The 22,048-nt window shown below is 43.8% G+C and overlaps 1 protein-coding gene and 1 pseudogene across 2 annotated transcripts in view; one reads left to right on the top strand and one right to left on the bottom strand.

The window, feature by feature from the left end:
• The window catches only part of ints11 (integrator complex subunit 11), a 46,294-nt gene extending 29,772 nt beyond the window's left edge, over nucleotides 1-16,522 (top strand). For both annotated transcript variants that reach the window (XM_059655653.1, XM_059655652.1), the window contains exons 15-18: nucleotides 2,127-2,188; nucleotides 2,276-2,418; nucleotides 11,325-11,454; nucleotides 16,126-16,522. In XM_059655653.1, the coding sequence (XP_059511636.1) occupies nucleotides 2,127-2,188; nucleotides 2,276-2,418; nucleotides 11,325-11,454; nucleotides 16,126-16,194 (404 nt within the window). In that variant the 3' untranslated portion in view covers nucleotides 16,195-16,522. The remainder of the gene's footprint in view (nucleotides 1-2,126; nucleotides 2,189-2,275; nucleotides 2,419-11,324; nucleotides 11,455-16,125) is intronic.
• Nucleotides 16,523-18,573: 2,051 nt separating this feature from the next.
• On the bottom strand, nucleotides 18,574-21,810 carry LOC125466537 (lysophosphatidic acid receptor 6-like; annotated as a pseudogene).
• Between the last annotated feature and the right edge of the window lie 238 nt (nucleotides 21,811-22,048).

The following is a 22,048-nucleotide window of genomic DNA, read 5'->3' as shown; positions in this document are numbered from 1 at the left end:
TGGGAGTTTCTTATGTTCACTGAGAAAGGTCTTGGTTTAATGTCACACTCAAGCTCACTCCTTTGCTGGTCCCTAGTACTGCAGTGAAGTGGTAGCCTAAATTTTATCTTCAGGCCTGTGGTGGGGAACTCAAATACCCAATCTTCTGACTCAGAGGTGAGAGTGACACCTCTGGTCAAAGACTGATACAACTAAAAGCAGTACATCTGATGTGAACGTTTGGAAGTTTATTTCCAGTAAATGTATAGAAAGGAGAAGAAACTTATAATGTTTTAAATGACATCTGGATGCCAAAGTGCTTTTCAGTCAATGAAGTGCAGACACTGTTGTAATGTAGGAAATGGGCAACCAACGTATGAGAGCAAAATCCTGCAAACAGCAATGACGAGATAATCTGTTTCTTGTGACTTTGACTGAAGCATACATATTAGCTGGGACACTAGGAAGAACTCCTCCATTTCACATTAAGAAGATTGATAAATTTGCTGTCTTTAGAAGAGTTAAAAGCAGGCTGTTATTTTCAAACCATGGACAGGTTTCTTGTGGTGACGCTGATAGTTTTTTAATGGGGAGGGGGACATCATCCAAGATAGTTCACAGTGGTTACCTTAGACTGTCCTATAAGGCCCAAGGTCTAATTGTTACTGAGTCAGTTAGTGGCTAAAGTTTGCCTTTCTTTAACAAGTGGTAAGTTGTGATTTTTTTTTGACATTCCATGCTAGGTGTGATGGATGCATCATGAATAAAATACCTGAGATTTTCTGTGACATTATTGGATGATTGGAGTTTATAACAGTAGAGATGATAGCAAAACTATGACACAAGAACTAATTCTGTAATAATGCAGGATATTAAGATTAGTGGACGGGTAAGCTAATTTGCTTGCATTGTTCTTTCATACCTGAGGCTAGGATTCTGAAAGGGGCAATGGGATTGACGTCTGCAGTGGACCCAAGAGACCTGTCTTCAGATGCCAGGCTCTCAATGTCAGCAAACATTACTTTCTAACTATTACAGTCTTTGTTAATGGCTGATATTTTGATCGTGTTCTGAAATCTTAGACCTATTTTGCTTCTTAAGCTGTTGGTTTATTTCCTGTTTTGTAACTTTGGCTGTGCTGCCCTCAGTTTTACCAGTCGTTACCAGATTTTCTCATTTTTCTCTCTTGCATATGTGGCCAAGGAGTTGTAATTATCTTTGATAAACATTGTAAAAGTCCTTCGGCTGCTCTCTTCAAAACTACCTCATTGGTCATGTGTGTTATCCAACTAATCCCATCAAGCTTTTCTTAAGCCACATCTCCGTTGCCTTTAATTCCCATTGTCTGCTGTACGTTCCAACATTGCCCTGTTATAATAACACTGACCAGATGTAGCATTTCAGAAACCTCATTCTGTTTTTCATAGAGGTGCTTTTTTTTAATGAAGCGGTCTGACATTTTGCTGGAAGTTTGTTTTGTAAATGTTACATGTTCCCTGACATCTTGATACCTTTCATGAAGTGGAATAGCTTAGCTATTCTTAAGCAATTTTCTAGTGAATGAAAGCCCTTAGCACAAAACACACCCTTATCTGCACCAGTTGAGTTCATGTTTTGTTCCAGCATGGCTGACCACAACAGTGTGTGGTAGAGGTTTTCCTATTGTGGTTGGAAGTTTAAGTGATGTTATTTTTGTAATGTTGAAGCATCTTCTGTGTGAATATTAGTGGACCCTTGATCATGTACAGATAGAAGTTGGGTTCATTCCTATTACTGACATTTTGATTGTTCTATATTCTGAACAGGGACCAAAGACTCAGTAGGGTGGCAGGTCAGTAGTAGACAGTTTTACGGGAGGCAACTTTCCACTTGTATTCACAGGATAAGCAGGTAGCAACCCGAGAACATGGGAATTTGAGTCTGCACTGGTGACAAGCTGAAAACCTGAAGAAGTAGTAAATTACTTATGTTGCATCAAAGTAACATAGTGTACAGCGTCCTGCAGAGGTTTGAAACTGATAAATTGATATTTTGATTAGATGATTTATAATGAAAATAACAAAACCAGGTTTTCATGAAATGCAGGTAAACAGAGTCATTGATACTTATGTTTTATGATCTCTGATTTTTCTCTCTCTGCTCGATAGGCCCAGTACCTGATTCAAAGAAACCGAAACTAATGCATGGTACATTGATTATAAAGGATAATGTGAGTAATGCATGTTTAAATTTAGGGATTAATTGAAAGAGAAAAAAAACGCTGAAAGTCACTTGCTCCTGTTGCTTTTACATTTAGAACCTTCGTCTAGTTTCACCTGAACAGGCTGTGAAAGAATTGGGTCTCAGTGAACATCACCTTCGTTACACATGCAAAGTTCAGATACAGGACCACCACTCCGAACAAGACACCTTAAACCGAATATACAACCACCTGAAAAAGTGAGTACATTGCCTTACATAGCCCAACCGAGGTAATACCTAGTTTTATTTAGTTTTATTGCAACCATAGCAAAATGCAGGTGTGAAGTTAGATATATGAAGCAAGAAAAAGATGTTGTCTAGAGCAGTAGTTGAAAAGGGTATGCGATGGCAAATAATAAACTAAGAAATGGTTAAACAAAGAAGTGTTAACCTTTTTTAAAAAAAAGGGTTTGGGACTAATTACTGTTCATTTCAAATGACTAACTCCTACAGTGCAGTAGTTCTTGTATTTTTTGGATCTGCTATGATACCTTCTTGGGGTTGATAGTGTTGGAAGCTCCCACACTTGGATTTTATGTCCCTTATGCACTGGAGTTGACTTGCAATCAGCTAGTATCTACATATATCACAACATAAATCAGAGGATGTTGCATTATTTGTCAAATGGAATGGATATTGTGGAGTAATCTCCCTAGACCCTGAACATCGTGGGCCGTGCCTAGAAGGGAGCAGCAGCAAAGAGATTCGCAATGTTGTGAATATAATGTTCTATTTTCCAACTAATTGATTGTTGAATGGCAAGACGAAATTTTCACTCGTGAGCACGAGAGGCCAATTTGCATTATTACCTAATCTCACCACGTTTTTATTTGGTTTCCCATTCTCCCACCAGCCAAATAAAAATTAGATGGTGACAACTCAAAGTCGTAGCAATAACCTGGTGACTTCACCTTGCTCCTAGGCCTTCCAGATCTCCATCTTGGACACTCAGAACCAGCACCTCCAGGTACTATTCTATGGACAGTAACTGCACATACTCCCCATCCACAGACTTGGTATCCAACCCATAATAGCCTTTTCTTGGCACATCTTTGATATACTTTGTGTGGTTCTGTGGTACAGTGCTTTAGTTTAGAACACACCAGCACTTTACATTGGAATACTGCTACAAGGATACTTTGCACTCGGGGACAGGCATCAAACTCGAGGGTTCAACCTGGTTGTGTCTCAGGGCTGCTCGCTCACTCTCTTAGCGCTCACTCACTCAGCCACAGCTTAAAGGCTCAGAGTATCTCTCTTACCTTTCAGTGTAGACACAAAGCACGACACTTGTCATGATTGTCAGCTAAGGGAGTGGGGCTGTGTCAATCTCTCATCTACTGCACATAACAGTGGCCTAGCTGGTGAACACTTTGCTTGTGTCAGAGTCGAAGGGGAATAGTCCTCAGTCATGTCAAGGGGGAGCAGTCATCAGTCAGGCTGTTGCAGAATATTAAGTCACAACATTGTCTGAACTCAGTCTGGGGCCTTCAACAAAGTTAGTTGACTGTTTAGGGTGGACACAGTGGGTGCAGTTCACCACAACAAGTGGAGTGGGCCATGATAGGTTCTGCAGATCCCATTCAAACAGTTACAGGATTTGTGACAAGTCAGACGGAGCTACACACAGATCCATTTCGGGCCTGGCAAGTCATCAGTCCAAGTTTTTCAGTTCTGCTGAATATAGGTCAATTGAGGCACATCAGATGAAACCATTTTGTTAGGGAAGTTGGTTAAATCAGTGCTGAGAATTGGAGACAGCAACACTGGGTGCAGAAGGGTCAAAAATGGTGAAGGGGAAAATTTGACAAATGGGGAGGAAGATGACAATACCTGGGAGGAGATACTGCAGGAGCAGGAATTATCAGTGACCACCAGTGTGGCCTTGATGTGGGGGACTGGGCAGTATGATGGTGGGCATGACTAAACGGAGGGCTGGGGCTCTGGGAGTAATGATGAGGGCTGCAGATGTAATTCTTGGAGATGTGTGCAAGTGTATGGATGATCAGTACTAATCGGCTTGAAGGAAGTGTAATTCATTTGTGGGGCTAATGGGCAGGCTTGATTAACTAGGGAGAACCTGAGACACCCTCTGCTTAGCGCAACCCACATTGCCTTCCATATTTAATTGACTCAAACATGCACTGAAAATGAGAAATAGCTACAACCAAACCTGGAGTGGGGGGTTTGTTTTCCTATCTGAGTACACTGGCTGTACTTGTGTGCAGCATCAGGCCCTTCAAGAAACATTTGCATCAATTGGGTGTTTTGACAGTCCAGGTAAAAGTTATGTGTTCATAGCATTGCACAGGTGAAACATACAACTGTTTTGGGCTGATGCTAGTTGCAAATAATTGGTTGTTGCAGCTTGAAGGTAGTCATCTCTGATGCAGAAGTAACCAGAGTGACGGTGACCTTGCAAGTGAGAGTTGCTGGCCACAGCACAAAGACACTGTGAGAATTCAGAGACTGCACAGGAGCATAGAAATGATTTCCTTTCATCTTGAACTTTAAGTGTTCAGCAATATGGTGTTATGTGTAATAGTGTATTTCTTGAGTGATTTTGGGCTGGGAGGGCAAGATCTCTACTCACTCAACATTTATAATTTCCTGCTGTATCTTTGCAATGTGACTGATACCACAATTTATCAGAATAAGGTGCAAAGTCAAAGTTCCATATGGATACATTCCATGACCCTGCTTGTTGGATTGCTCCATGTCCCACTGTATGGAGGACTATGCTAAACAGTCATTTGTGAGTAATGTGAATGCTTACTTCTCACACTCTGAAAATCCTGTTCTGTTTCTAATAATCCCCACTCGGGTTCTTTGCAAATATGACTGAAGGATCCAGCCAAAGCAAGTGTTATCATCACTGTTACTGTGATAGAATGAAGGTGCAGAGAGCTGGAGGAGCAACAGATATACCAGCAAGCTCAGGAGCAGCAGCAATTTCTAGCAACTGCTGAAGTTCCTCTCAGAACATTGATAAGGGCCAGATTCTATTGTCCTTGTTGCAGTTTCTTCCAGATGAGCAAGGTACAGTTTTTGTGCAGACTGAGGATGTTCCTGGACACTGTCACAGCTGTGCTAAACTTTTAGGTAGCTGCTCCAAGGAACCACTGGGAACCTGTGAGGGATCATTCAGTTGTTCACCCAGAAATGGATCAAGGCTAATACCAATGCAGTTTCTGTTAGATCACATTGCTTCCTGTCGTTTCCCTGCAACGTGGCCAGTGCTGTAGCTCAGGCAGTCTGATTAGCAGCATAGCTGCCTTCTCCTAGATGCCAGGGTCAACACATTGCATTGAGAGTGCCATATCAGAATGCAGCTGAGTTCCTCAATAGGAAAAGTTTTCATTCTATCAATGTGCAAGTCATCTGTGATCATCAGTATAACATTTTGAGGGTCTGTGCCAACTACCCTGGGAGCTACAAGACCATAAGACATAGGAGTGGAAGTAAGGCCATTCGGCCCATCAAGTCCACTCTGCCATTTAAATCATTGCTGATGGGCATTTCAACACCACTTCCCTGCACTCTCCCCGCAGCCCTTGATTCCTTCTGAGATCAAGAATTTGTCGATCTCTGCCTTGAAGGCATCCAACGTCCCGGCCTCCACTGCACTCTGTGGCAATGAATTCCACAAGACCACCACTCTCTGGCTGAAGAAATGTCGTCTCATTTCAGTTTTAAATTTACCCCTTCTATTTTTAAGGCTGTGCCCACGGGTCCTAGTCTCCCCCACTAACAGAAACAACTTCCTAGCGTCCACCCCTTCTAAACCATACATTATCTTGTAAGTTTCTATTAGATCTCCCCTGGACCTTCTAAACTCTAATTCGTACAATCCCAGGATCCTTAGCCATTCATCATATGCTAAACCTACCATTCCAGAGATCATCCGTGTGAATCTCCGCTGGACATGCTCCAGGACTAGTATGTCCTTCCTAAGGTGTGGGGCCCAAAATTGAACACAGTATTCTAAATGGGGCCTAACTAGAGCCTTATAAAGCCTCAGAAGCACATCACTGCTTTTATATTCCAACCCTCTTGAGATAAACGACAAAATTACATTCGCTTTCTTAATTAAGGACTCTACCTGCAAGTTAACCTTTAGAGAATCCTGAACCAACACTCCCAGATCCCTTTGTACTTCTGCTTTACAAATTTTCTCACCATTTAGAAAACAGTCCATGCCTGTATTCTTTTTTCCAAAGTGCAAAACCTCACATTTGCTCACATTGAATTTCATCAGCCATTTCCTGGACCACTCTCCTAAACTGTCTAAATCTTTCTGCAGCTTCCCCACCTCTTCAGTACTACCTACCTGTCCACCTATCTTCGTATCATCGGCAAACTTCGCCAGAATGCCCCCAGTCCTTTCATCCAGATCATTAATATATGAGGTGAACAGCTGTGGCCCCAACACTGAATCCTGCGGGACACTACTTGTCACCGGTTGCCATTCTGAGAAAGAGCCTTTTATCCCAACTCTCTGCCTTCTGTCAGACAGCCAATCCTCAATCCAAGCCAGTAGCTCACCTCGAATCTTCTCCTTCCTTATTTCTCTCTTTGTTATCCTCTGACTGTTTTTGTAGCCTTCCCAATCTTCTGATTTCCCAGTGCTCTTGGCCACTTTATAGGCTGTCTCTTTTTCTTTGATATATTTCCTGACTTCCTTTGTCAGCCATGGCTGTCTAATCCCACCCCGGATAATCTTTCTTTTCTTTGGGATGAACCCCTGTACTGTGTCCTCAATTACACCCAGGAACTCCTGCCATTGTTGCTCTACTGTCTTCCCCGCTAGGCTCTGCTTCCCGTCGATTTTTGTCAATTCTTCTCTCATGCCCCTGTAATTACCTTTATTTAACTGTAACACCATTACATCCGATTTTACCTTCTCTCTTTCAAACTGCAGACTGAACTCTACCGTATGATGATCGCTGTCTCCTAAGTGTTCCCTTACTTTAAGGTCTTTTATAAAGTCTGGCTCATTACATAGCACTAAGCCCAGAATAGCCTGCTCCCTTGTGGGCTCCATCACAAGCTGTACCAAAAAGCCATCCTGCGAACATTCCATGAATTCTCTTTCTTTGGATCCACCGGCAACATTATTCACCCAATCCACCTGCATATTGAAGTCCCCCATGATCACCGTGACCTTGCCTTTCTGACATGCCCTATTTATTTCTTGGTGCATCTTGCGCCCCTGGTCCTGATCACTGTTAGGAGGTCTGTACGTAACTCCCATTATAGTTTTTTTGCCTTTGTGGTTCCTCAATTCCACCCACACAGACTCCACATCTTCTGACCCTATTTAGTGCCGTAGATTTAATTCCATTCTTAACTTACAAGGCAACCCCACCCCCTCTGCCCACCTCCCTGTCTTTTCGATATGTTGTGAATCCTTGGATGTTTAACTGCCAGTCCTGAGCTCCCTGCAAACATGTCTTTGTGATGCCTACCACATCATAATCATTCAAGAGGATTTGTGCTGTTAATTTGTTGCGAATACTACAAGCATCTAGATAAAGTGTCTTAATGCTAGCTTTCTTATCATTATTAGAGAGGTTGGAAATCCCAAGATGTCTTAAGCTATCCTTCCTTTCTGTGTATTCCTAGTCTGCCTCAAGCTTAAATCCACCTGTACACATGCTATCCTGTTGCTTATCTTTCCATTTAACTCCATATTCCCTGTCTCTTTCACTTTCCCTTCCCCCCCCACCCCGACTCACTAGTATAAAGTCCGGCTGACCACCCTATTTATCCTTTTCACTAGAACACTGGTTCCAGATCGGTTCAGGTGGAGACCGTCCCAACGGTACAGATCCCCCTGGTTCCAAAACTGATGCCAATGCCCCATGAAATGGAATCCCTCTTTCCCATACCAATCCCTTAGCCACGTGTTTACTTCCCTAACTTTCTTTTCCCTATGCCAATTGGCACGTGGCTCAGGCAGTAATCCGGAGATTATGACCCTTGAGGACCTGTACTTCAATTTCTTTCCTAGTGCTTGATAATCCCTGAACAGGTCCTCTACCCTAGCCTTGCCTATGTTGTTAGTCCCAACATGGACCACAACAACTGGATTCTCCCCCTCCCGCTCCAATATCCTTCCAACCCGGTCGGAGATGTCCCGCACCCTCGCACCGGGCAGGCAACACACCATGCGGGACTCCCGATCCGGCTTGCATAGGATACTATCTGTTCCACTAATTATAGAATCCCCTATAACAACTACCTGTCTTTTTGCTCCCCCCTCTTGAATGACCTTCTGCATCACGGTGCCGTAGTCAGCTGGCTCATCCTGTCCACAGTCCTTTTCCTCAACCGTACAAGGAGCAAGAATCTCATACTTGTTGCTCAAGGTCAAGGGCTGAGGCTCCTGAACTCTGAATCCCCCTACCTGCCTCACTTACAGTCACACCTTGTCCCTGAACACTTTCTGAATTTGAGTTATTTAATCTACCGGGTGTGACTGCCTCCTGAAACAAAGTGTCCAGGTAACTCTCCCCCTCCCGGATGTGCCGCAGAGTTTGAAGCTCAGATTCCAGATCATTTACTCTGATCCGGAGTTCTTCCAGCAACCAACACTTGCTGCAGATGTGGTCGCTGCCGTTCCCAATGGGATCAGCCAGCTCTCTATCATACAGCTACAGCACATCACCTGTCCAGCCATTACTACTTATTTAGTTAACTTTTACAACTTATGTATTAAATGCTTTCTAGTACTTCTCTGCTACACTCTTTTTCAATTAAGCAATTAAACTTTTAATAAAAAACACAATACACAAGGATATAAATTGAAAAGCCTTACCTTAACAACACACGAGAGTCCTTCTCAGTTAGAGCTCCCGCTCTTTCTGCTGCTGGAACAGGAATGGAGGGCTCCGACGGTCAAGGTAGGTATTTGCTAATCTTTAAAGCAGAGACTCCCTCACCTGTAGGCCTCTGATCGATGCTCCCGCTCTTCCTGCTGCAAGTCTGTGGACTTTTAATTACGTTAGAGGAGGAGGGAGGGAGGCCCTACTGTGCAGGACCTGGGGCTTCGAGGTAAGTGCTTAAATAACGGTCGCTTACCTTCCCAACTGCCTCTCGGCTCCGACTTCACTTCCGCCCGGCTCCTGCCGCTCTCCGCTGAAGAAAAGCTGCCACAAGACTTCCAACCTTGTGAACTTGGGTGGTTCTGGTTCATTTCGAAGGCTGGATGCCTTACAAAGGAACTGTAAATGTATTGGTCCTTGAAAGGCAACTTTGCAATTCTTCTCCCAGACGTGCTTGGAGCTCTGTTTATTTATTGTTCACTTCGATTGTTGCTGAACAAAAGTGAATGTTTTGAACCTTTTTGAAGATTTCCCTGCCGGAGTTGGGCACACATTGAATCATTATAAGAATTTAGGGCGCACTAGCATTGTGGGAAAAAGTAGCACTAACTTTGACAGAATTGTAAGATGAAATGAGACGAAGGACTGGTAAGCTATGTGGCTTGGATCCTAAATAGTGATAGCTGTGAAACCATGCATTTTCATGAGCAATGACGTCTCTGCTGTGTAACCTATATATCCAGGGAAGCGTGGGTTTATGGTTGCTCTTCCACTATGTGTGAAGTGAAAGGCAACCCCAGACTTCAACCTGTTGACCAGATGCACAGCTGGGCATCCAAGATGGCACTGGGCACCTGATCCCAGGGTGCCTTGGCAGTGCTGAGTACTTGTGTCTACGGTAAATGGGGGAATACAAGCAGGTAGCTATAGAAGCATGGTGTGTTGGTAATGGGACAACCCAAGAAAACACACTAGGCCTCATGGAGAGACAAAAGTGGAATTGACAAAAATGATACTTAGCCAATTTCAACTGGTTCGATTCAACCATGTTATTTTTCAGTCATGGGATGTAGGCATTGCTGGCTTGCCAGCATTTATTGCCCTTCTTTAACATGTGACTTGACAGGTTTCTTTAGTCTGTAGCTTTGATATTGTCCACAATAGTTATGATTGGTCCCATTTAATGCAATCACTTGAAATAATATAGGATAATGACGGTACACTTCTCCACATCTGCCATTCAACTCCTTGGCTTAAATAACTTCACCCCAACCTCGCGTGAGCTAACCTTGCGGCCGTAGTCAAAACAGGATCTACGAGATTTTTGTTTAAGGCCACAGCCGGTTTACATTTTTGTTTCTATTTGACTTCCCCGTGTTGGCCATTAAAGAGGATGCTTATGTCAGATAGTTTCTGCAGCGTGTTTTGACTCGTGCTACTTAAGAAAATGATTCTGAGGTGGTTAGTGACTGTCACTACAGGCTAACAAATTGGTTATTGTTAAAATCTTCAGAGAAACCACCTCAGTACGTTTTTTGTCAGTAGAGTATTAACCATTTTTCACCTGATTTTTTCTTTTCAATAATGGCCTTAATAATAATAATAATCTTAATAAGAAGGGTCTAGGCCCGAAACGTCAGCTTTCCTGCTCCTCTGCTGTTTGGCCTGCTGTGTTCATCCAGCTTTACACCTTGTTATCTCAGGCTTAATGCGAATATGTTTTCCCTTAAATCCCTACATTTAAACGTAGCTCCTATTCAAACGTATGCTGTAGCAAAATGGTCAAAAAAATCCCAAACCATGACGAATCTCTGTTCTGCAGTTGGTGGCTAAGTGGTCTGGATTGGAGCCCTTAGTGTTATATAGCTGACTGATTTGCATAGGCGATAATATGGAAGAATGTTCCTCCCTGGAAACACAGTTGTTCCTGGAAGGAAAAGTAGATAGTCCAGTTACTGAAGCAACTGATCTTTATATTGAGATCTTGGACATGCTGTGTTCTGTTTCCATTAAAAATATTAGCGTGCTCAGTAAGACTGTTGCCCACAATGTGGAGTTGAATAATAGCCTTGCTGCACACAAACAATATTGTGTCTGTAACTCAGCCACTGACCTACTTGTCAATAAAGGATTGCTTAATAGACATTATATTACTTCATATGGATATTTCTTAAAGTAGTTGCAGTCTATAAAGTATTAAATACAAAAGGTTCCAAAATAATTCAACTAATCAATTTTTCATAAGTTTGTTTTTATTCTTTCCTTATTGTCTTGAAGCATAATGAAAGATTATCCCATTCAACATCTGCCTGATGGCTCTGTGATGGTGGAGTCCATCCTCATTAAAATCAGTGCAATGTCTGATGATCAGAGTACTAAGGACGTGTTAGTTTCATGGACCTACCAGGTGAGTGATCCAGTTTTAGAGATCCACTGTCTTTTATGTCCAGTGAGGAATCCTGTAAACCTTAGGCTTGTGTTCAGAATACTCCCCATGTTGTCCTGTATCCCGATGGAGGCTCTGTGTCTTCATGTCCTGCTTTATACAGATCGGCAATTGGTGAGGTTGGGAAATTTCCAAAGATATCCCAAGCATCTCAGACATCCAAACCCCGAAGAGGGATGCTGACTCTGCCATATCCAAACTAGCTCTGTAGTAAAGAAATATGAAAAAAGCTGCAATTGTGAAATTTGTTTGAAGCAGCCCATCCCTTGAGCAGCAGAATATTTGCAGTGAACTGAAGAAAATGTAAACTTGTGTCTGTGAGAGCCTCTGTGGGCAGAGGGAAGGATGCACATGCATCTCCGTGGGCAGGTGCAAGTGTGCAAGTATACGCGCGCCTCTGTGCAGGTGCATCTCTGTCAGCGGGCATGTGTGTGTGTCTGTGTGTGCGCGGGTGTGTACCTGTAGGCAGGGCTGCACGCGTGAGTGTGTGTGTGTGTGTGTGTGTGTGTATGGGTACGTCTCTATGGGCGGGTGTGTGTGTGCGCTCATACGGGTGCGTCTCTGCGGGCGGGGGTCTGTCCATGTGTGCGCGGGTGCATCTGTAGGCAGGGGTGTGTGTGCACATGTGCGGGTGTGGTATGGGCGCATGTGGGTACATCTGTGCGGGGTGTGTGTGTGTGTGTGTATGGGTATGCCTGTATGGGTGGGGGTGTGTGTGCACATCGGAGCGTGTATGTGCGGGGGTGTGTCTCTGTGGGTGGATGTGTCTGTGTGCACGGGTGCGTCTCTGGGTTGGGGGGTCTGTGCGCACATGTGCCTGAGTGCGTTTTTGTGGGCGCTGGTGTGTGTGTGTCTCAGTGGGCGGGGGTGTATCTGTGTGCACAGGTGCGTCTCTATGTGTGAGGGTGTGCGCGATTGCATGCGGGTGCATCTCTGTGAGCGGGGGTGTCTGTGCACACGGGCATTTCTGTGGGCGGGGATGTGTGTGCGCGGGTGCATGTCTGTGGGCGGTGGCATGTGTGTGCACGCGCGCCCAGGTGCGTGTCTGTGGGCGGTGGCATGTGTGCGTGTGCGTGCACCCAGGTGCGTCTCTGTGGGTGGGGGTGTGTGTGTGCGCGCCCAGGGGCGTCTCTGAGGGCGGTGGCATATGTGTGTGTGTGTGTGTGCGCGCGCAGGTGCGTCTCTGGGCGGGGGTGTGTGTGTGAGTGCGTGCAGGTGCATCTCTGAGCGGGGGTGTGTGCGCGTGCGGGTGCGTCTCTGGGCGGGGGTCTGTGTGTGTGCGTGCAGGTGCGTCTCTGGGCATGTGTGTATGTGTGTGCGCAGGTGCATCTCTGGGCGGGGTGTGTGTGTGCGTGCGTGTGTGTCTCTGGGCGGGGGTGTGGGTGTGCGCGCAGGTGCGTCTCTGGGCGGGGGTGTGTGCGCGCGCGCGAGTGCGTCTCTGGGCGGGGGTGTGTGCGTGCACGCGGATGCGTCTCTGGGCAGGGGGTGTGTGTGCGCGGGTGCTCTCTGTGGGCAGGTGTATGCGTGCGGGTGCTCTCGCTGGGCGGGGGTGTGTGTGTTGTGTGTGCGGGTGCGTCTGTGGGCGGGGGTGTCTCTGCGGGCGGGAGTCTGTGCGCGCGCAGGTGCATATCTGGGCGGGGGTGTGTGTGTGCATGCGGGTGCGTCACTGTGAGCTGGGTTGTGTGTGCGCATGGGTGCATCTCTGGGCGGGGGTGTCTGTGCATGCAGGTGCGTTTCTGTGGGCAGGGGTGTGTGTGTGCGCGTGGGTGCGTCTCCGTGGACAGGTGTGTGCGTGCAGGTGCGTCTCTGGGCCGGGGGGTGTGTGTGCGCGCACAGGTGCGTCTCTGGGCGGGTGTGTGTGTGTGTGTGTGTGTGTGTGTGTGCGCGCGCGCAGTTATGTCTCTGGGCGGGGCGGTGTGTGTGTGTGCGCGTGCGGGTGCATCTCTGGGCGGGGGTGTGTGTGTGTGTGCACACGCAAGTGCTCTCTGTGGGCGGGGGTGTGTGCGCGCCCAAGTGTGTCTCTGTGGGCTGGGGTGTGTGTGGGCACAGGGGCGTCTCTGTGGGCTGAGGTATGTGTGGGCACAGGGGCATCTCTGGGTGGGGTGTGTATGTGTGTGCGCAGGTGCGTCTCTGGGCGGGGTGTGTGTTTGTGTGCGTCTCTGGGCGGGGGGGTGTGTGTGCGCGCGCAGGTGCGTCTCTGGCGGGCTTGTGTGCGCGCGCGGGTGCGTTTCTGGGCGGGGGTGTATGCACGCACGCGGATGCGTCTCTGGGCGGCGGGTGTGTGTGCGTGGGTGCTCTCTGTGGGCAGGTGTATGCGTGCGGTTGCTCTCTCTGGGCGGGGGTGTGTGTGCGCGCAGGTATGTCTCTGTGGGTGGGGGTGTGTGTGTGTGCACGCAGGTGTGTCTCTGTGGGCGGGCGTTTGTGTGCGCGCAGGTGCCTCTCTGTGGGCAGTGGTGTGTACGTACGCACGGGTGCGTCACTGTGGGCAGGGTTGCGTGTGCGCACGGGTGCATCTCTGGGCGTGGGTGGCTGTGCGTACGGGTGCGTTTCTGTGGGCAGGGGTGTCTGTGTGCGCAGGTGCATCTCTGTGCGGGAGTGTGCGCGCTTGTATCTCTGTGGGCGGGGGTGTATGTGTGTGTATGCACAGGTGTGTCTTTGTGGGCGGGGTTGTGTGTGTGCGCGCCAGTGCGTCTTTGTGGGCGGGGGTGCCTTTGCACAAATGCGTTTCTGTAGGCGGGTGTGTCTGTGCGTGGGTAGAAGTGTATGTCTCTGCGCAGAGGTGTGTGTGTGGTGTGTCTTTATGCGCAGGTGCATCTCTGTGGGCGGGCATGTCTGTGTGTGCGGGTGCGTCTCTTTAATCTTTTTGATTCCATGACACAAATTTGAAATGGGAACTGAACTCTGTAATTTTTAATCTTAATCATATAACTCAATCCTGTCTTTTATCTACTGGGCTGACTGTGTGACCTATTGCAAATGTCACTATGCAAATGAGAGAATACGAATTTTCCAGTCTGTAACTGCCATCAGTAAGACACAATAACTGCACACTTTGTACCCTATTAACACTGAGTGCCTGATACATTATCTGATGGTGTTTCAATTTATGTGACAGAGGATTTTTAAAAATTACCAAATAGTCAACTGTGGCAGAATGAAAGTTATATGGAGTTCATTTTTACCTGGGTTAAAAAGTGTAATCTAACTAAATTGGAGTACAGAACATATTTGAAAGTTAAGAAATAACAAGATGTAGAGCTGGATGTACACAGCAGGCCAAGCAGCATCAGAGAAGCAGGAAAGCTGACATTTCGGGCCTAGACCAATCTTCAGAAATTCCTTCAGTTTTCTGAAGAACGGTATAGGCCTGAAACGTCAGCCTTCCTGCTCCTCTGATGCTGCTCGGCCCGCTGTGTTCATCCAGCTCTACACCTTGTTATCTCATATTCTCCAGCATCAGCAGTTCCTACTATCTCTGAAACATAGTTAAAAGTTATTCGGTTTGTAAACTTTCCAACAGATGAAAGCAAAACAAATTCCCATCCAGTAGGACTGAAGTGCAGTTGTGAATTAACAAGTCGTGATCTGTTTCAACAATAACTTGCATTTACAGAGCACCTTGGAGATAGAAAAATCATACGACACCGGATTATAGTCCCACAGGTTTATTTGGAAACTCTAGCTTCCTGAACACTGCTCCTTTCTCAGGTGTAGTGTGGAAAAGCAGGTATAGCAACAGAATTTATAAGTAGAAAGTTAACAACCCTAAAAATGGCTTGCTGACCGCCTCCTGTTGAATTTCTAATCAGTTAGAAAGGAGATACAGATTTCTTTTGATTAAAATGCAAATCCCAGAATTTCTTTCAAGTCATTTCCCTGAGATAATTAAAGGTTTTATCAGTGTGTAAGGGATAACATCTCGGGTAAGACGATGAATAATAGGTGTGAGGCCTTATTTAGAATCTGTGTTTTAATCTGGAATCAGGCTGGTTTCATTTTTTTTGAACAAAATAGAATGTATTTGCAAATACACAAGCCTCTTGTCCACCCCAGTTCAACACCGACACCTCCACAGCACAGTAAAATCATAGAATAGCACAGATTATACACCCATTTAATTCTGCGCCAAAAGCCTGAACACCTCACAGAGGAATTAGCTCATTTTAAATGAGCTGATTTATAACATGCAAAATACTTTCTTTAAAAATACATAGAAGGATTGGCTGATCAATCTACCCAATTAAGGGATTTATACCTATTTCTAACTGTTTTAAGTACAGTCATTCTTCCATCTCCACAAGGATTCCGTTCCTGAAAACTCCTGCAAATGATGAAATTCAAGAGTGCAGAACTTATTCAAAAATAGGTTAAAAATTGTGGCTATGTGATTTTCGCCTGTGGATGTTGACTGATTTTTATTGACGTTTTTTGGTGCAGATAAGCAAATTCATGATTCGTGAATTTGCAGATACAGAGGATTTACTGTATTTGAAACTAGTCAGAAGATACAGTTCGATAATCAGTTCTTTACCTCCTGTGCAAAGAGGTTCCTACCCCAGGAACAGGTTATGATCAATACTGCTTGTGCATTTATGAAGTTAACAATGTTTACTAATTCTTTTTAATCTCTAGGATGAAGAATTGGGCAGTTACCTGATAACCCTGTTAAAGAAAGGACTGCCTCAATCTGTTGCTCTCTGACCCACTGGATGGCAGAAAATAAATTGAGTAGCACAGATGATCTTTTTCATATTTTTTATATTTGCCTCCTTTGTGTAAGAGTTGAGCCTTGCAGGTTCCGAGAAGCTATGTTAAGTATGCCATTGTTTATAGAAAATTGGATTTGGAAGCTCACATGTATGTACCCTGCAGATTATGAGTCATGAGCCATGGAACAGAGTGGCAGGGTTCAATTTTGTTTTTTTAAGCAGGCACATGGATTGAATTGAAAATTGAGAATGGATGTAGCTGACACACTGTTTTGACTCATTTTACCAGAACATGTTTGTAAAATAAATTTTAAAATTTGTTTGGGTTTTGTCATCTATTTTGTGTTGCTTTATGACGTTTACTGTGCCATATGAAACTGTTGTTTTCTGCGAACACAACAGTCTGTTGGATATCCATATTCTCAAACACAAACTCATAATTATGGCCATTATGACTTGAAACATAACTGGATGTGCTACACGCATACTGCAGGTATTAAAGTAGGGCAGAAACTGGGAATTCTGCAGTGAGTTGCTTGTCTGTTGTCTGTATCTCTATAGTCCTTCCACCAACTACAATTCACAAGTCAAGAATTTGATGGAATACTGTGCACTTGCGTGACACAATATGTGCAGACTCAATAACATTCAAGAAATTTGACATCATCTGCAGCAAAACAACTGCTTTTATTTGCACCCTGTCCGCTACCTTACACAATGATTCCCTGCCCCCCAACATCTGCAGCACAATGTGGCTGCAGGATGTACCATTCATTCAGTGCACTGCAGCAACATGCCTGTCAATTTCAAGAGCACCTTCTAAAGCTGTGACCTCTGCTGAACCAGGATAAGGCCAGTGAGTGCACAGGAATATCACCACTTGCATGTTTTCCTTCAGGTAACATACCAGTCCAATTTGGAGATAAAGTATCATCCCTTCATCACTGAGCCAACATCTTTAACTTCCTATGAAATTGCAGTATGCCTATATCATACAGAATTTGAGCAGTTCATGAAGGTGGCTCACTACTACCTTCTATGGGGTAATTAAGGATGGGCAATAAGTGCTGGCCTTGTCATTGATGCTTACATCCTGTGAATAAATATGGAAGAAAAGTTCCTGAACTGAACTTGCTTCCATTTTCATGGCTGGCTTTGGTCTTTGATGCTCCAGCCTGAAGCAGCTTTCAAAAGAGAACAGGAAAGCGCCCAGCTCCGATTAGTTTCTGAGAAGCAGGTGCTACTTCAGACATGCCAGACACTGAATGGAAATGGGATCTCCCAGCGCGCACTCAGGCAGGAGGATCCAGAAACCCCCTTCTGATGTTGGTAATTATTTAGAGGCTTTTGTCTAAGTCTTTATTAATTTGTTTCTTTTTTCTCGGCATTCAAGCTTTCCTGAGAGAGATTTGTAATAGATATGGGAAAAGATCTTGTGGTACATGGTAATGTCCTTACCTCTGAGGCAGGAGTCTTGTGTTCAAGTCCCAATTCCTCCAAAGGTATGTGATAATGTTTCTGAAGAGATTGATTAGAAAATGGGTGTAGCTGGTAGATAATAGGTTAAAAATAGCTCGATGATTTAGTGCTGGGATTTATACAAAAAAAAAAGGAGCTGCAGAAACTCAATAGGTGTGGCAACATCTGAGAAGAGGAAGAATGTTTTGAGACTAACTTGACTCTTCGGAGGCTTTTTTAGAATTTGATGAAGCAAGCCATACTCAAGCCATACTTTATAAAATCCTTTCAGTGAAAAAATTGGTCAAAATGTTCTGAAACGTAAAACTGTGGTTGTCATTCAAATTCCAATTTTTAATTTTGCATTTCTTGATACTTTTTGTTTTGAGGTGAAGCAACGTGCTATTTTTTTGAAACGTTAATACCTGAAAATATGAAACATATTGAAGTAAAAATATATTGTTTAATTAATATTTTTCTTGAAAGCCAAAATTCCAACTGAAATTTGGCAACTAAAGATCAAGAGATGGGTTACATTTACTAAATTAAGCCTATGAATTAAAATAGAGAGACCAGAATGAAACAAATTATTTAGAGACCAAAAAGGCTAAGTGCCTGGATGTCACATTAGTGAAGTTGATTCTGGAAGATTTCACGCTCTGATACTGAGCTATTCACTGTGCGGATAACTGGATGGTACTGAAGTAATTCGTCTCATAAAGAGGAAAACAGGAACTTTTAAAAGGTCTGGATTTCTCCTTGTTACTGTTATTCAATGCATTGCCCATAATATTTCAAAAAGCTCTTCACAATGAGCAATAGGTGTTCAGAATGTTCTCAAAATTTGGCAAATGATGCAAGATCTTCAGTTATGAGATTGATAGATTTTTCTTACCCAGAACATTAAGGGAAATGGAGCAAATGGAATGAGTTCAGAGCATAGACAGGACTTCACTGAATGCTGGAACAGACTTGAGAAAATAATTGACATATTCCTGTTCCTAGTTTCCTCATGGGGATAGGAAAGCAACAAAATATCATTTCAAAACTGAACCAGGGCGGAAGCAAACCAGTGTTTCTTCAGCTCCTGAGGTCAGTTTATGCACATTCCATCAGTATTAGATCTCAGTTTTCTGCCAGGCAACACCTTTATCCTGCTGAATTAATTCATCGTCTTGATCATAATGTAAAATTTGCTTAATTGACCTCTTTTGTTTATTATAATTTAACTTAAAATGAATGGTTGTGAAATAATATATCACAGGGTCTAAAATGCTGTTGAGGCTGACAAGGGCCATGGTAATTCTCCTGAACTTGTAGACAAAGCTGCTGAAAGCACAGTTCTGAATAAATTTCAAGCGAGCGAGGAAATGTAGCAAATGGGTGGCATGATAAGGGACATAACAAAAAAACAAGATCACCAAAATAACTCACATTGTTGTCAAAGCCTCTTCCCTGTGGACACCACCTTTCATCTGGGCTATTTTGTTAGCTGCCAAAATATCATGATGACAGCGAATGGGATGACAAAACCAAACAAAAGCGCCACTATGTCGTAGACTGTCACTCTGTTGCTCCTGGTCTCTGGGTCAAAGTTCTCAAAGCAAGCTGTCATGTTGTTTTTGAAGGTGACGGTAAGTGAGCCACCAAAGACTAGGGAAAGCATAACAGGCAGGGAGAAGATCCATACCAGAGCTGAGATGATCTCAGGGCAGTGTGTGCTCCTCATCCTGATGCATTTTCTCAGATAGACCGCTGTAATATAACAGTCGACACAACTGAGGCTAAGAAAAGCAACACTGATGTATATATTAGCAAAATAGAGAATGCCCGTAATCAGGCAGGTTATATCCCCAAAGGGCCAGTGGTTCTTTTTGACATGGTAGTGGATTCTGAAAGGTAAAGTGCAAATGTAAACAATGTCTACCACAGCCAGGTTTGTAATATACATGTAAGATGAAGAGGATTTCTTCATTTCCTTGGTCAAGAGACACAAAGCTGTGGCATTGCTAATCAAGCCCACAATGAACACAATGCTGTAGATGACTGGAAACAAGTCGTACTGGAAATTGGCTTCAAGATTGCAGTTTTCCTCTGAGGTGAGATCCTGTGAGCTCTTCATGTCTTTGTCCTCCCTCAGTCAGCTTCAAGGAAATCTAGGTACATACATAACAAAAAAAAATGTTAATAGTGAAATTGTTATCACCAAGGAACTTAGCAAAAGCTGTTTTTTTTAAGCAATATTTTTCACCAAAAATTGATCATGCAGAGAACAACCAAGAAAAGCTTTCATCAGCATAAACTGAGATTGTAAAAGAACTATTAGGAATAATGTCAGGGATAATGCACATTTACAGCTGCTGGAATGTAGATTTCCAAGGATGTGCTTTGGGTGAAAGAGTACAGAACAAGGAAGCAGTCAATGTTTATTCTGGAAGAATGAGAGATGGGCACTTTCATTTATATAGTGACTTTCCAGGCATGTTGCAGTCAATAAAGTACTTTTTCAAGTGCAGTCACTGTTGAAATTCTGAAGAAGGGTCACTGAACCCAAAACATTAACTCTGTTTCTCTCTCCCAACAGATGTTGCCAGACCTGCTGAGTTTCTCCAGCCATTTTTGTTTTCTGTTTCAGATTTTCAGTATCTGCTTTTCTTTGTTTTATTACACTGGTGAAAATTTCCTAGCTTTCTTCAAAATGCCATGCGATCTTTAACAGCCAGCTGACCAGGCCCACAGTTTAACACTGCACCAGGAATAAGGGGCAATGTGAACAGTAGAGGAATTCATTCCAAAATGACATGGGAAGTGGAGGGACACATGCAACAAAGGCTGACCCACAAGACAGCATGTTTGTTATGATGCTGTGCAAGTCTGGGAGCAGAATCTTACAATATCATAAAGTGTCAGTCCTGAAGATTCACAGTTGCCAGGAGAGATGGATCTTTTAAATTTCCCTGCTGCAGTCAATCGCTGGGCTAAATTGTTCATCGCAAATCCGGTCAGTTGCTTTTCTGAGATTGCTGAGGTTTCAGCTGCATCTCTAACTTTGGAAGAAATGCTTAAAATCATGTACTCCTCCCAACTTGAGGCGTGAGCCATCATGTTGCCTGTAGTGAATATGAGTGTTTGACTGATTGAAATGTCCTAGAATTAGAAGTTAAGGGAATAACTATTAGGATAGCAGGAGTATAGTCTTTCCCTCCATGGGACCCAGAGGATTAGATGGTGGAGGCTGATTTAATTATTGTTGTTAATAAATGCAATTAGTATTTTAAGGTACGATTCTTCCAGTAAGCCATCGAGTGTTTTTGCACTGAAAGTATAATGAGGTGTGTCCAACTTTACAGCTTTACTTTGGGATTGAAAGCTCATGTTCATAGTCATACCAGTGTAGTGAAACCTGATGAAAGAATGGCTCTTGGGCTGACATTCCCCCAGGTTGGTCCTGTGCTAATAAGGAGCTGAGCCAAGGTAACAGGTGATCAGACATTGGAAAGAATCTGAATCACATGTTCGTTCTGATCCACCATCATTGGTAGACCACCAACACTCAGAACCAATTGTGGCAGATACATGTGCACTTTTGCCTTACAGCATGGTTTGTAATCATGTGACATTCTTCAGAAAATAAAAACCCAGTAACTTGAAATTTCTGTAGGTTTGTTGTTCCAGCTTGATTCTGTAAAGAACCACTAACCAATTGTTTTTTTTAAATCACTGCTAAATCCAATTTATTGTTAATTGCTATTGTTACACATATGCTGTAAAAAAAATGCTCAACTCCCTCATACAAAAAGTGGTTTATTGATGAAATCTTGACACTGTCACATTATGATTTTTTAAACTGTGAAAAGTATCTGAGAAGTCATGTAAATGCTGATCACTTTAATCACATCAGATGTTGAATGTTGGGCACAAGGGGATCAATTGTATTAAATTCTCATGTATTTCACTTGCTTGCCTTAAAGGTGTTTTCTCAGTTGCTAAGAACAGGAACATTGTGTTTTTTGATTAGTTTTATATATAAGCCAATGAAATAGTAACAGTGAGAATGGAATAAATTGTATAGCACTCACCAAGGATAGCCAGCAGCTGTCCAGACAGCAGCCTTCCTGATGGTGCAGTCTTTGAAGGAGAAAATTCTTGCAGATGATGGAATCTGTACTGAAAACAAAATACTGGAGATCACAACGGGTCAGGCAGCATCCAAGGAGAGACGGCAAGCTAACGTCTCAAGGCTAGATGACTCAGTCTTTCAGTTTGTTTCGACAGTCGAGATTTGGTGTAGCTCGCTGCAGATATGCCTCGCATATCTCCATTTCAATCTTCAGGAAGCAACCTCGCTGCACACATTGCAAAATGAAGTGAAGAATGGTTTCCTCCAG

Source organism: Stegostoma tigrinum, chromosome 28 (genome assembly GCF_030684315.1).
Source record: "Stegostoma tigrinum isolate sSteTig4 chromosome 28, sSteTig4.hap1, whole genome shotgun sequence".
NCBI lineage: Eukaryota > Metazoa > Chordata > Chondrichthyes > Orectolobiformes > Stegostomatidae > Stegostoma > Stegostoma tigrinum.
The sequence above is the reverse complement of the archived record's forward strand: the minus strand, read 5'-3'. Positions and strand labels throughout refer to the sequence as shown.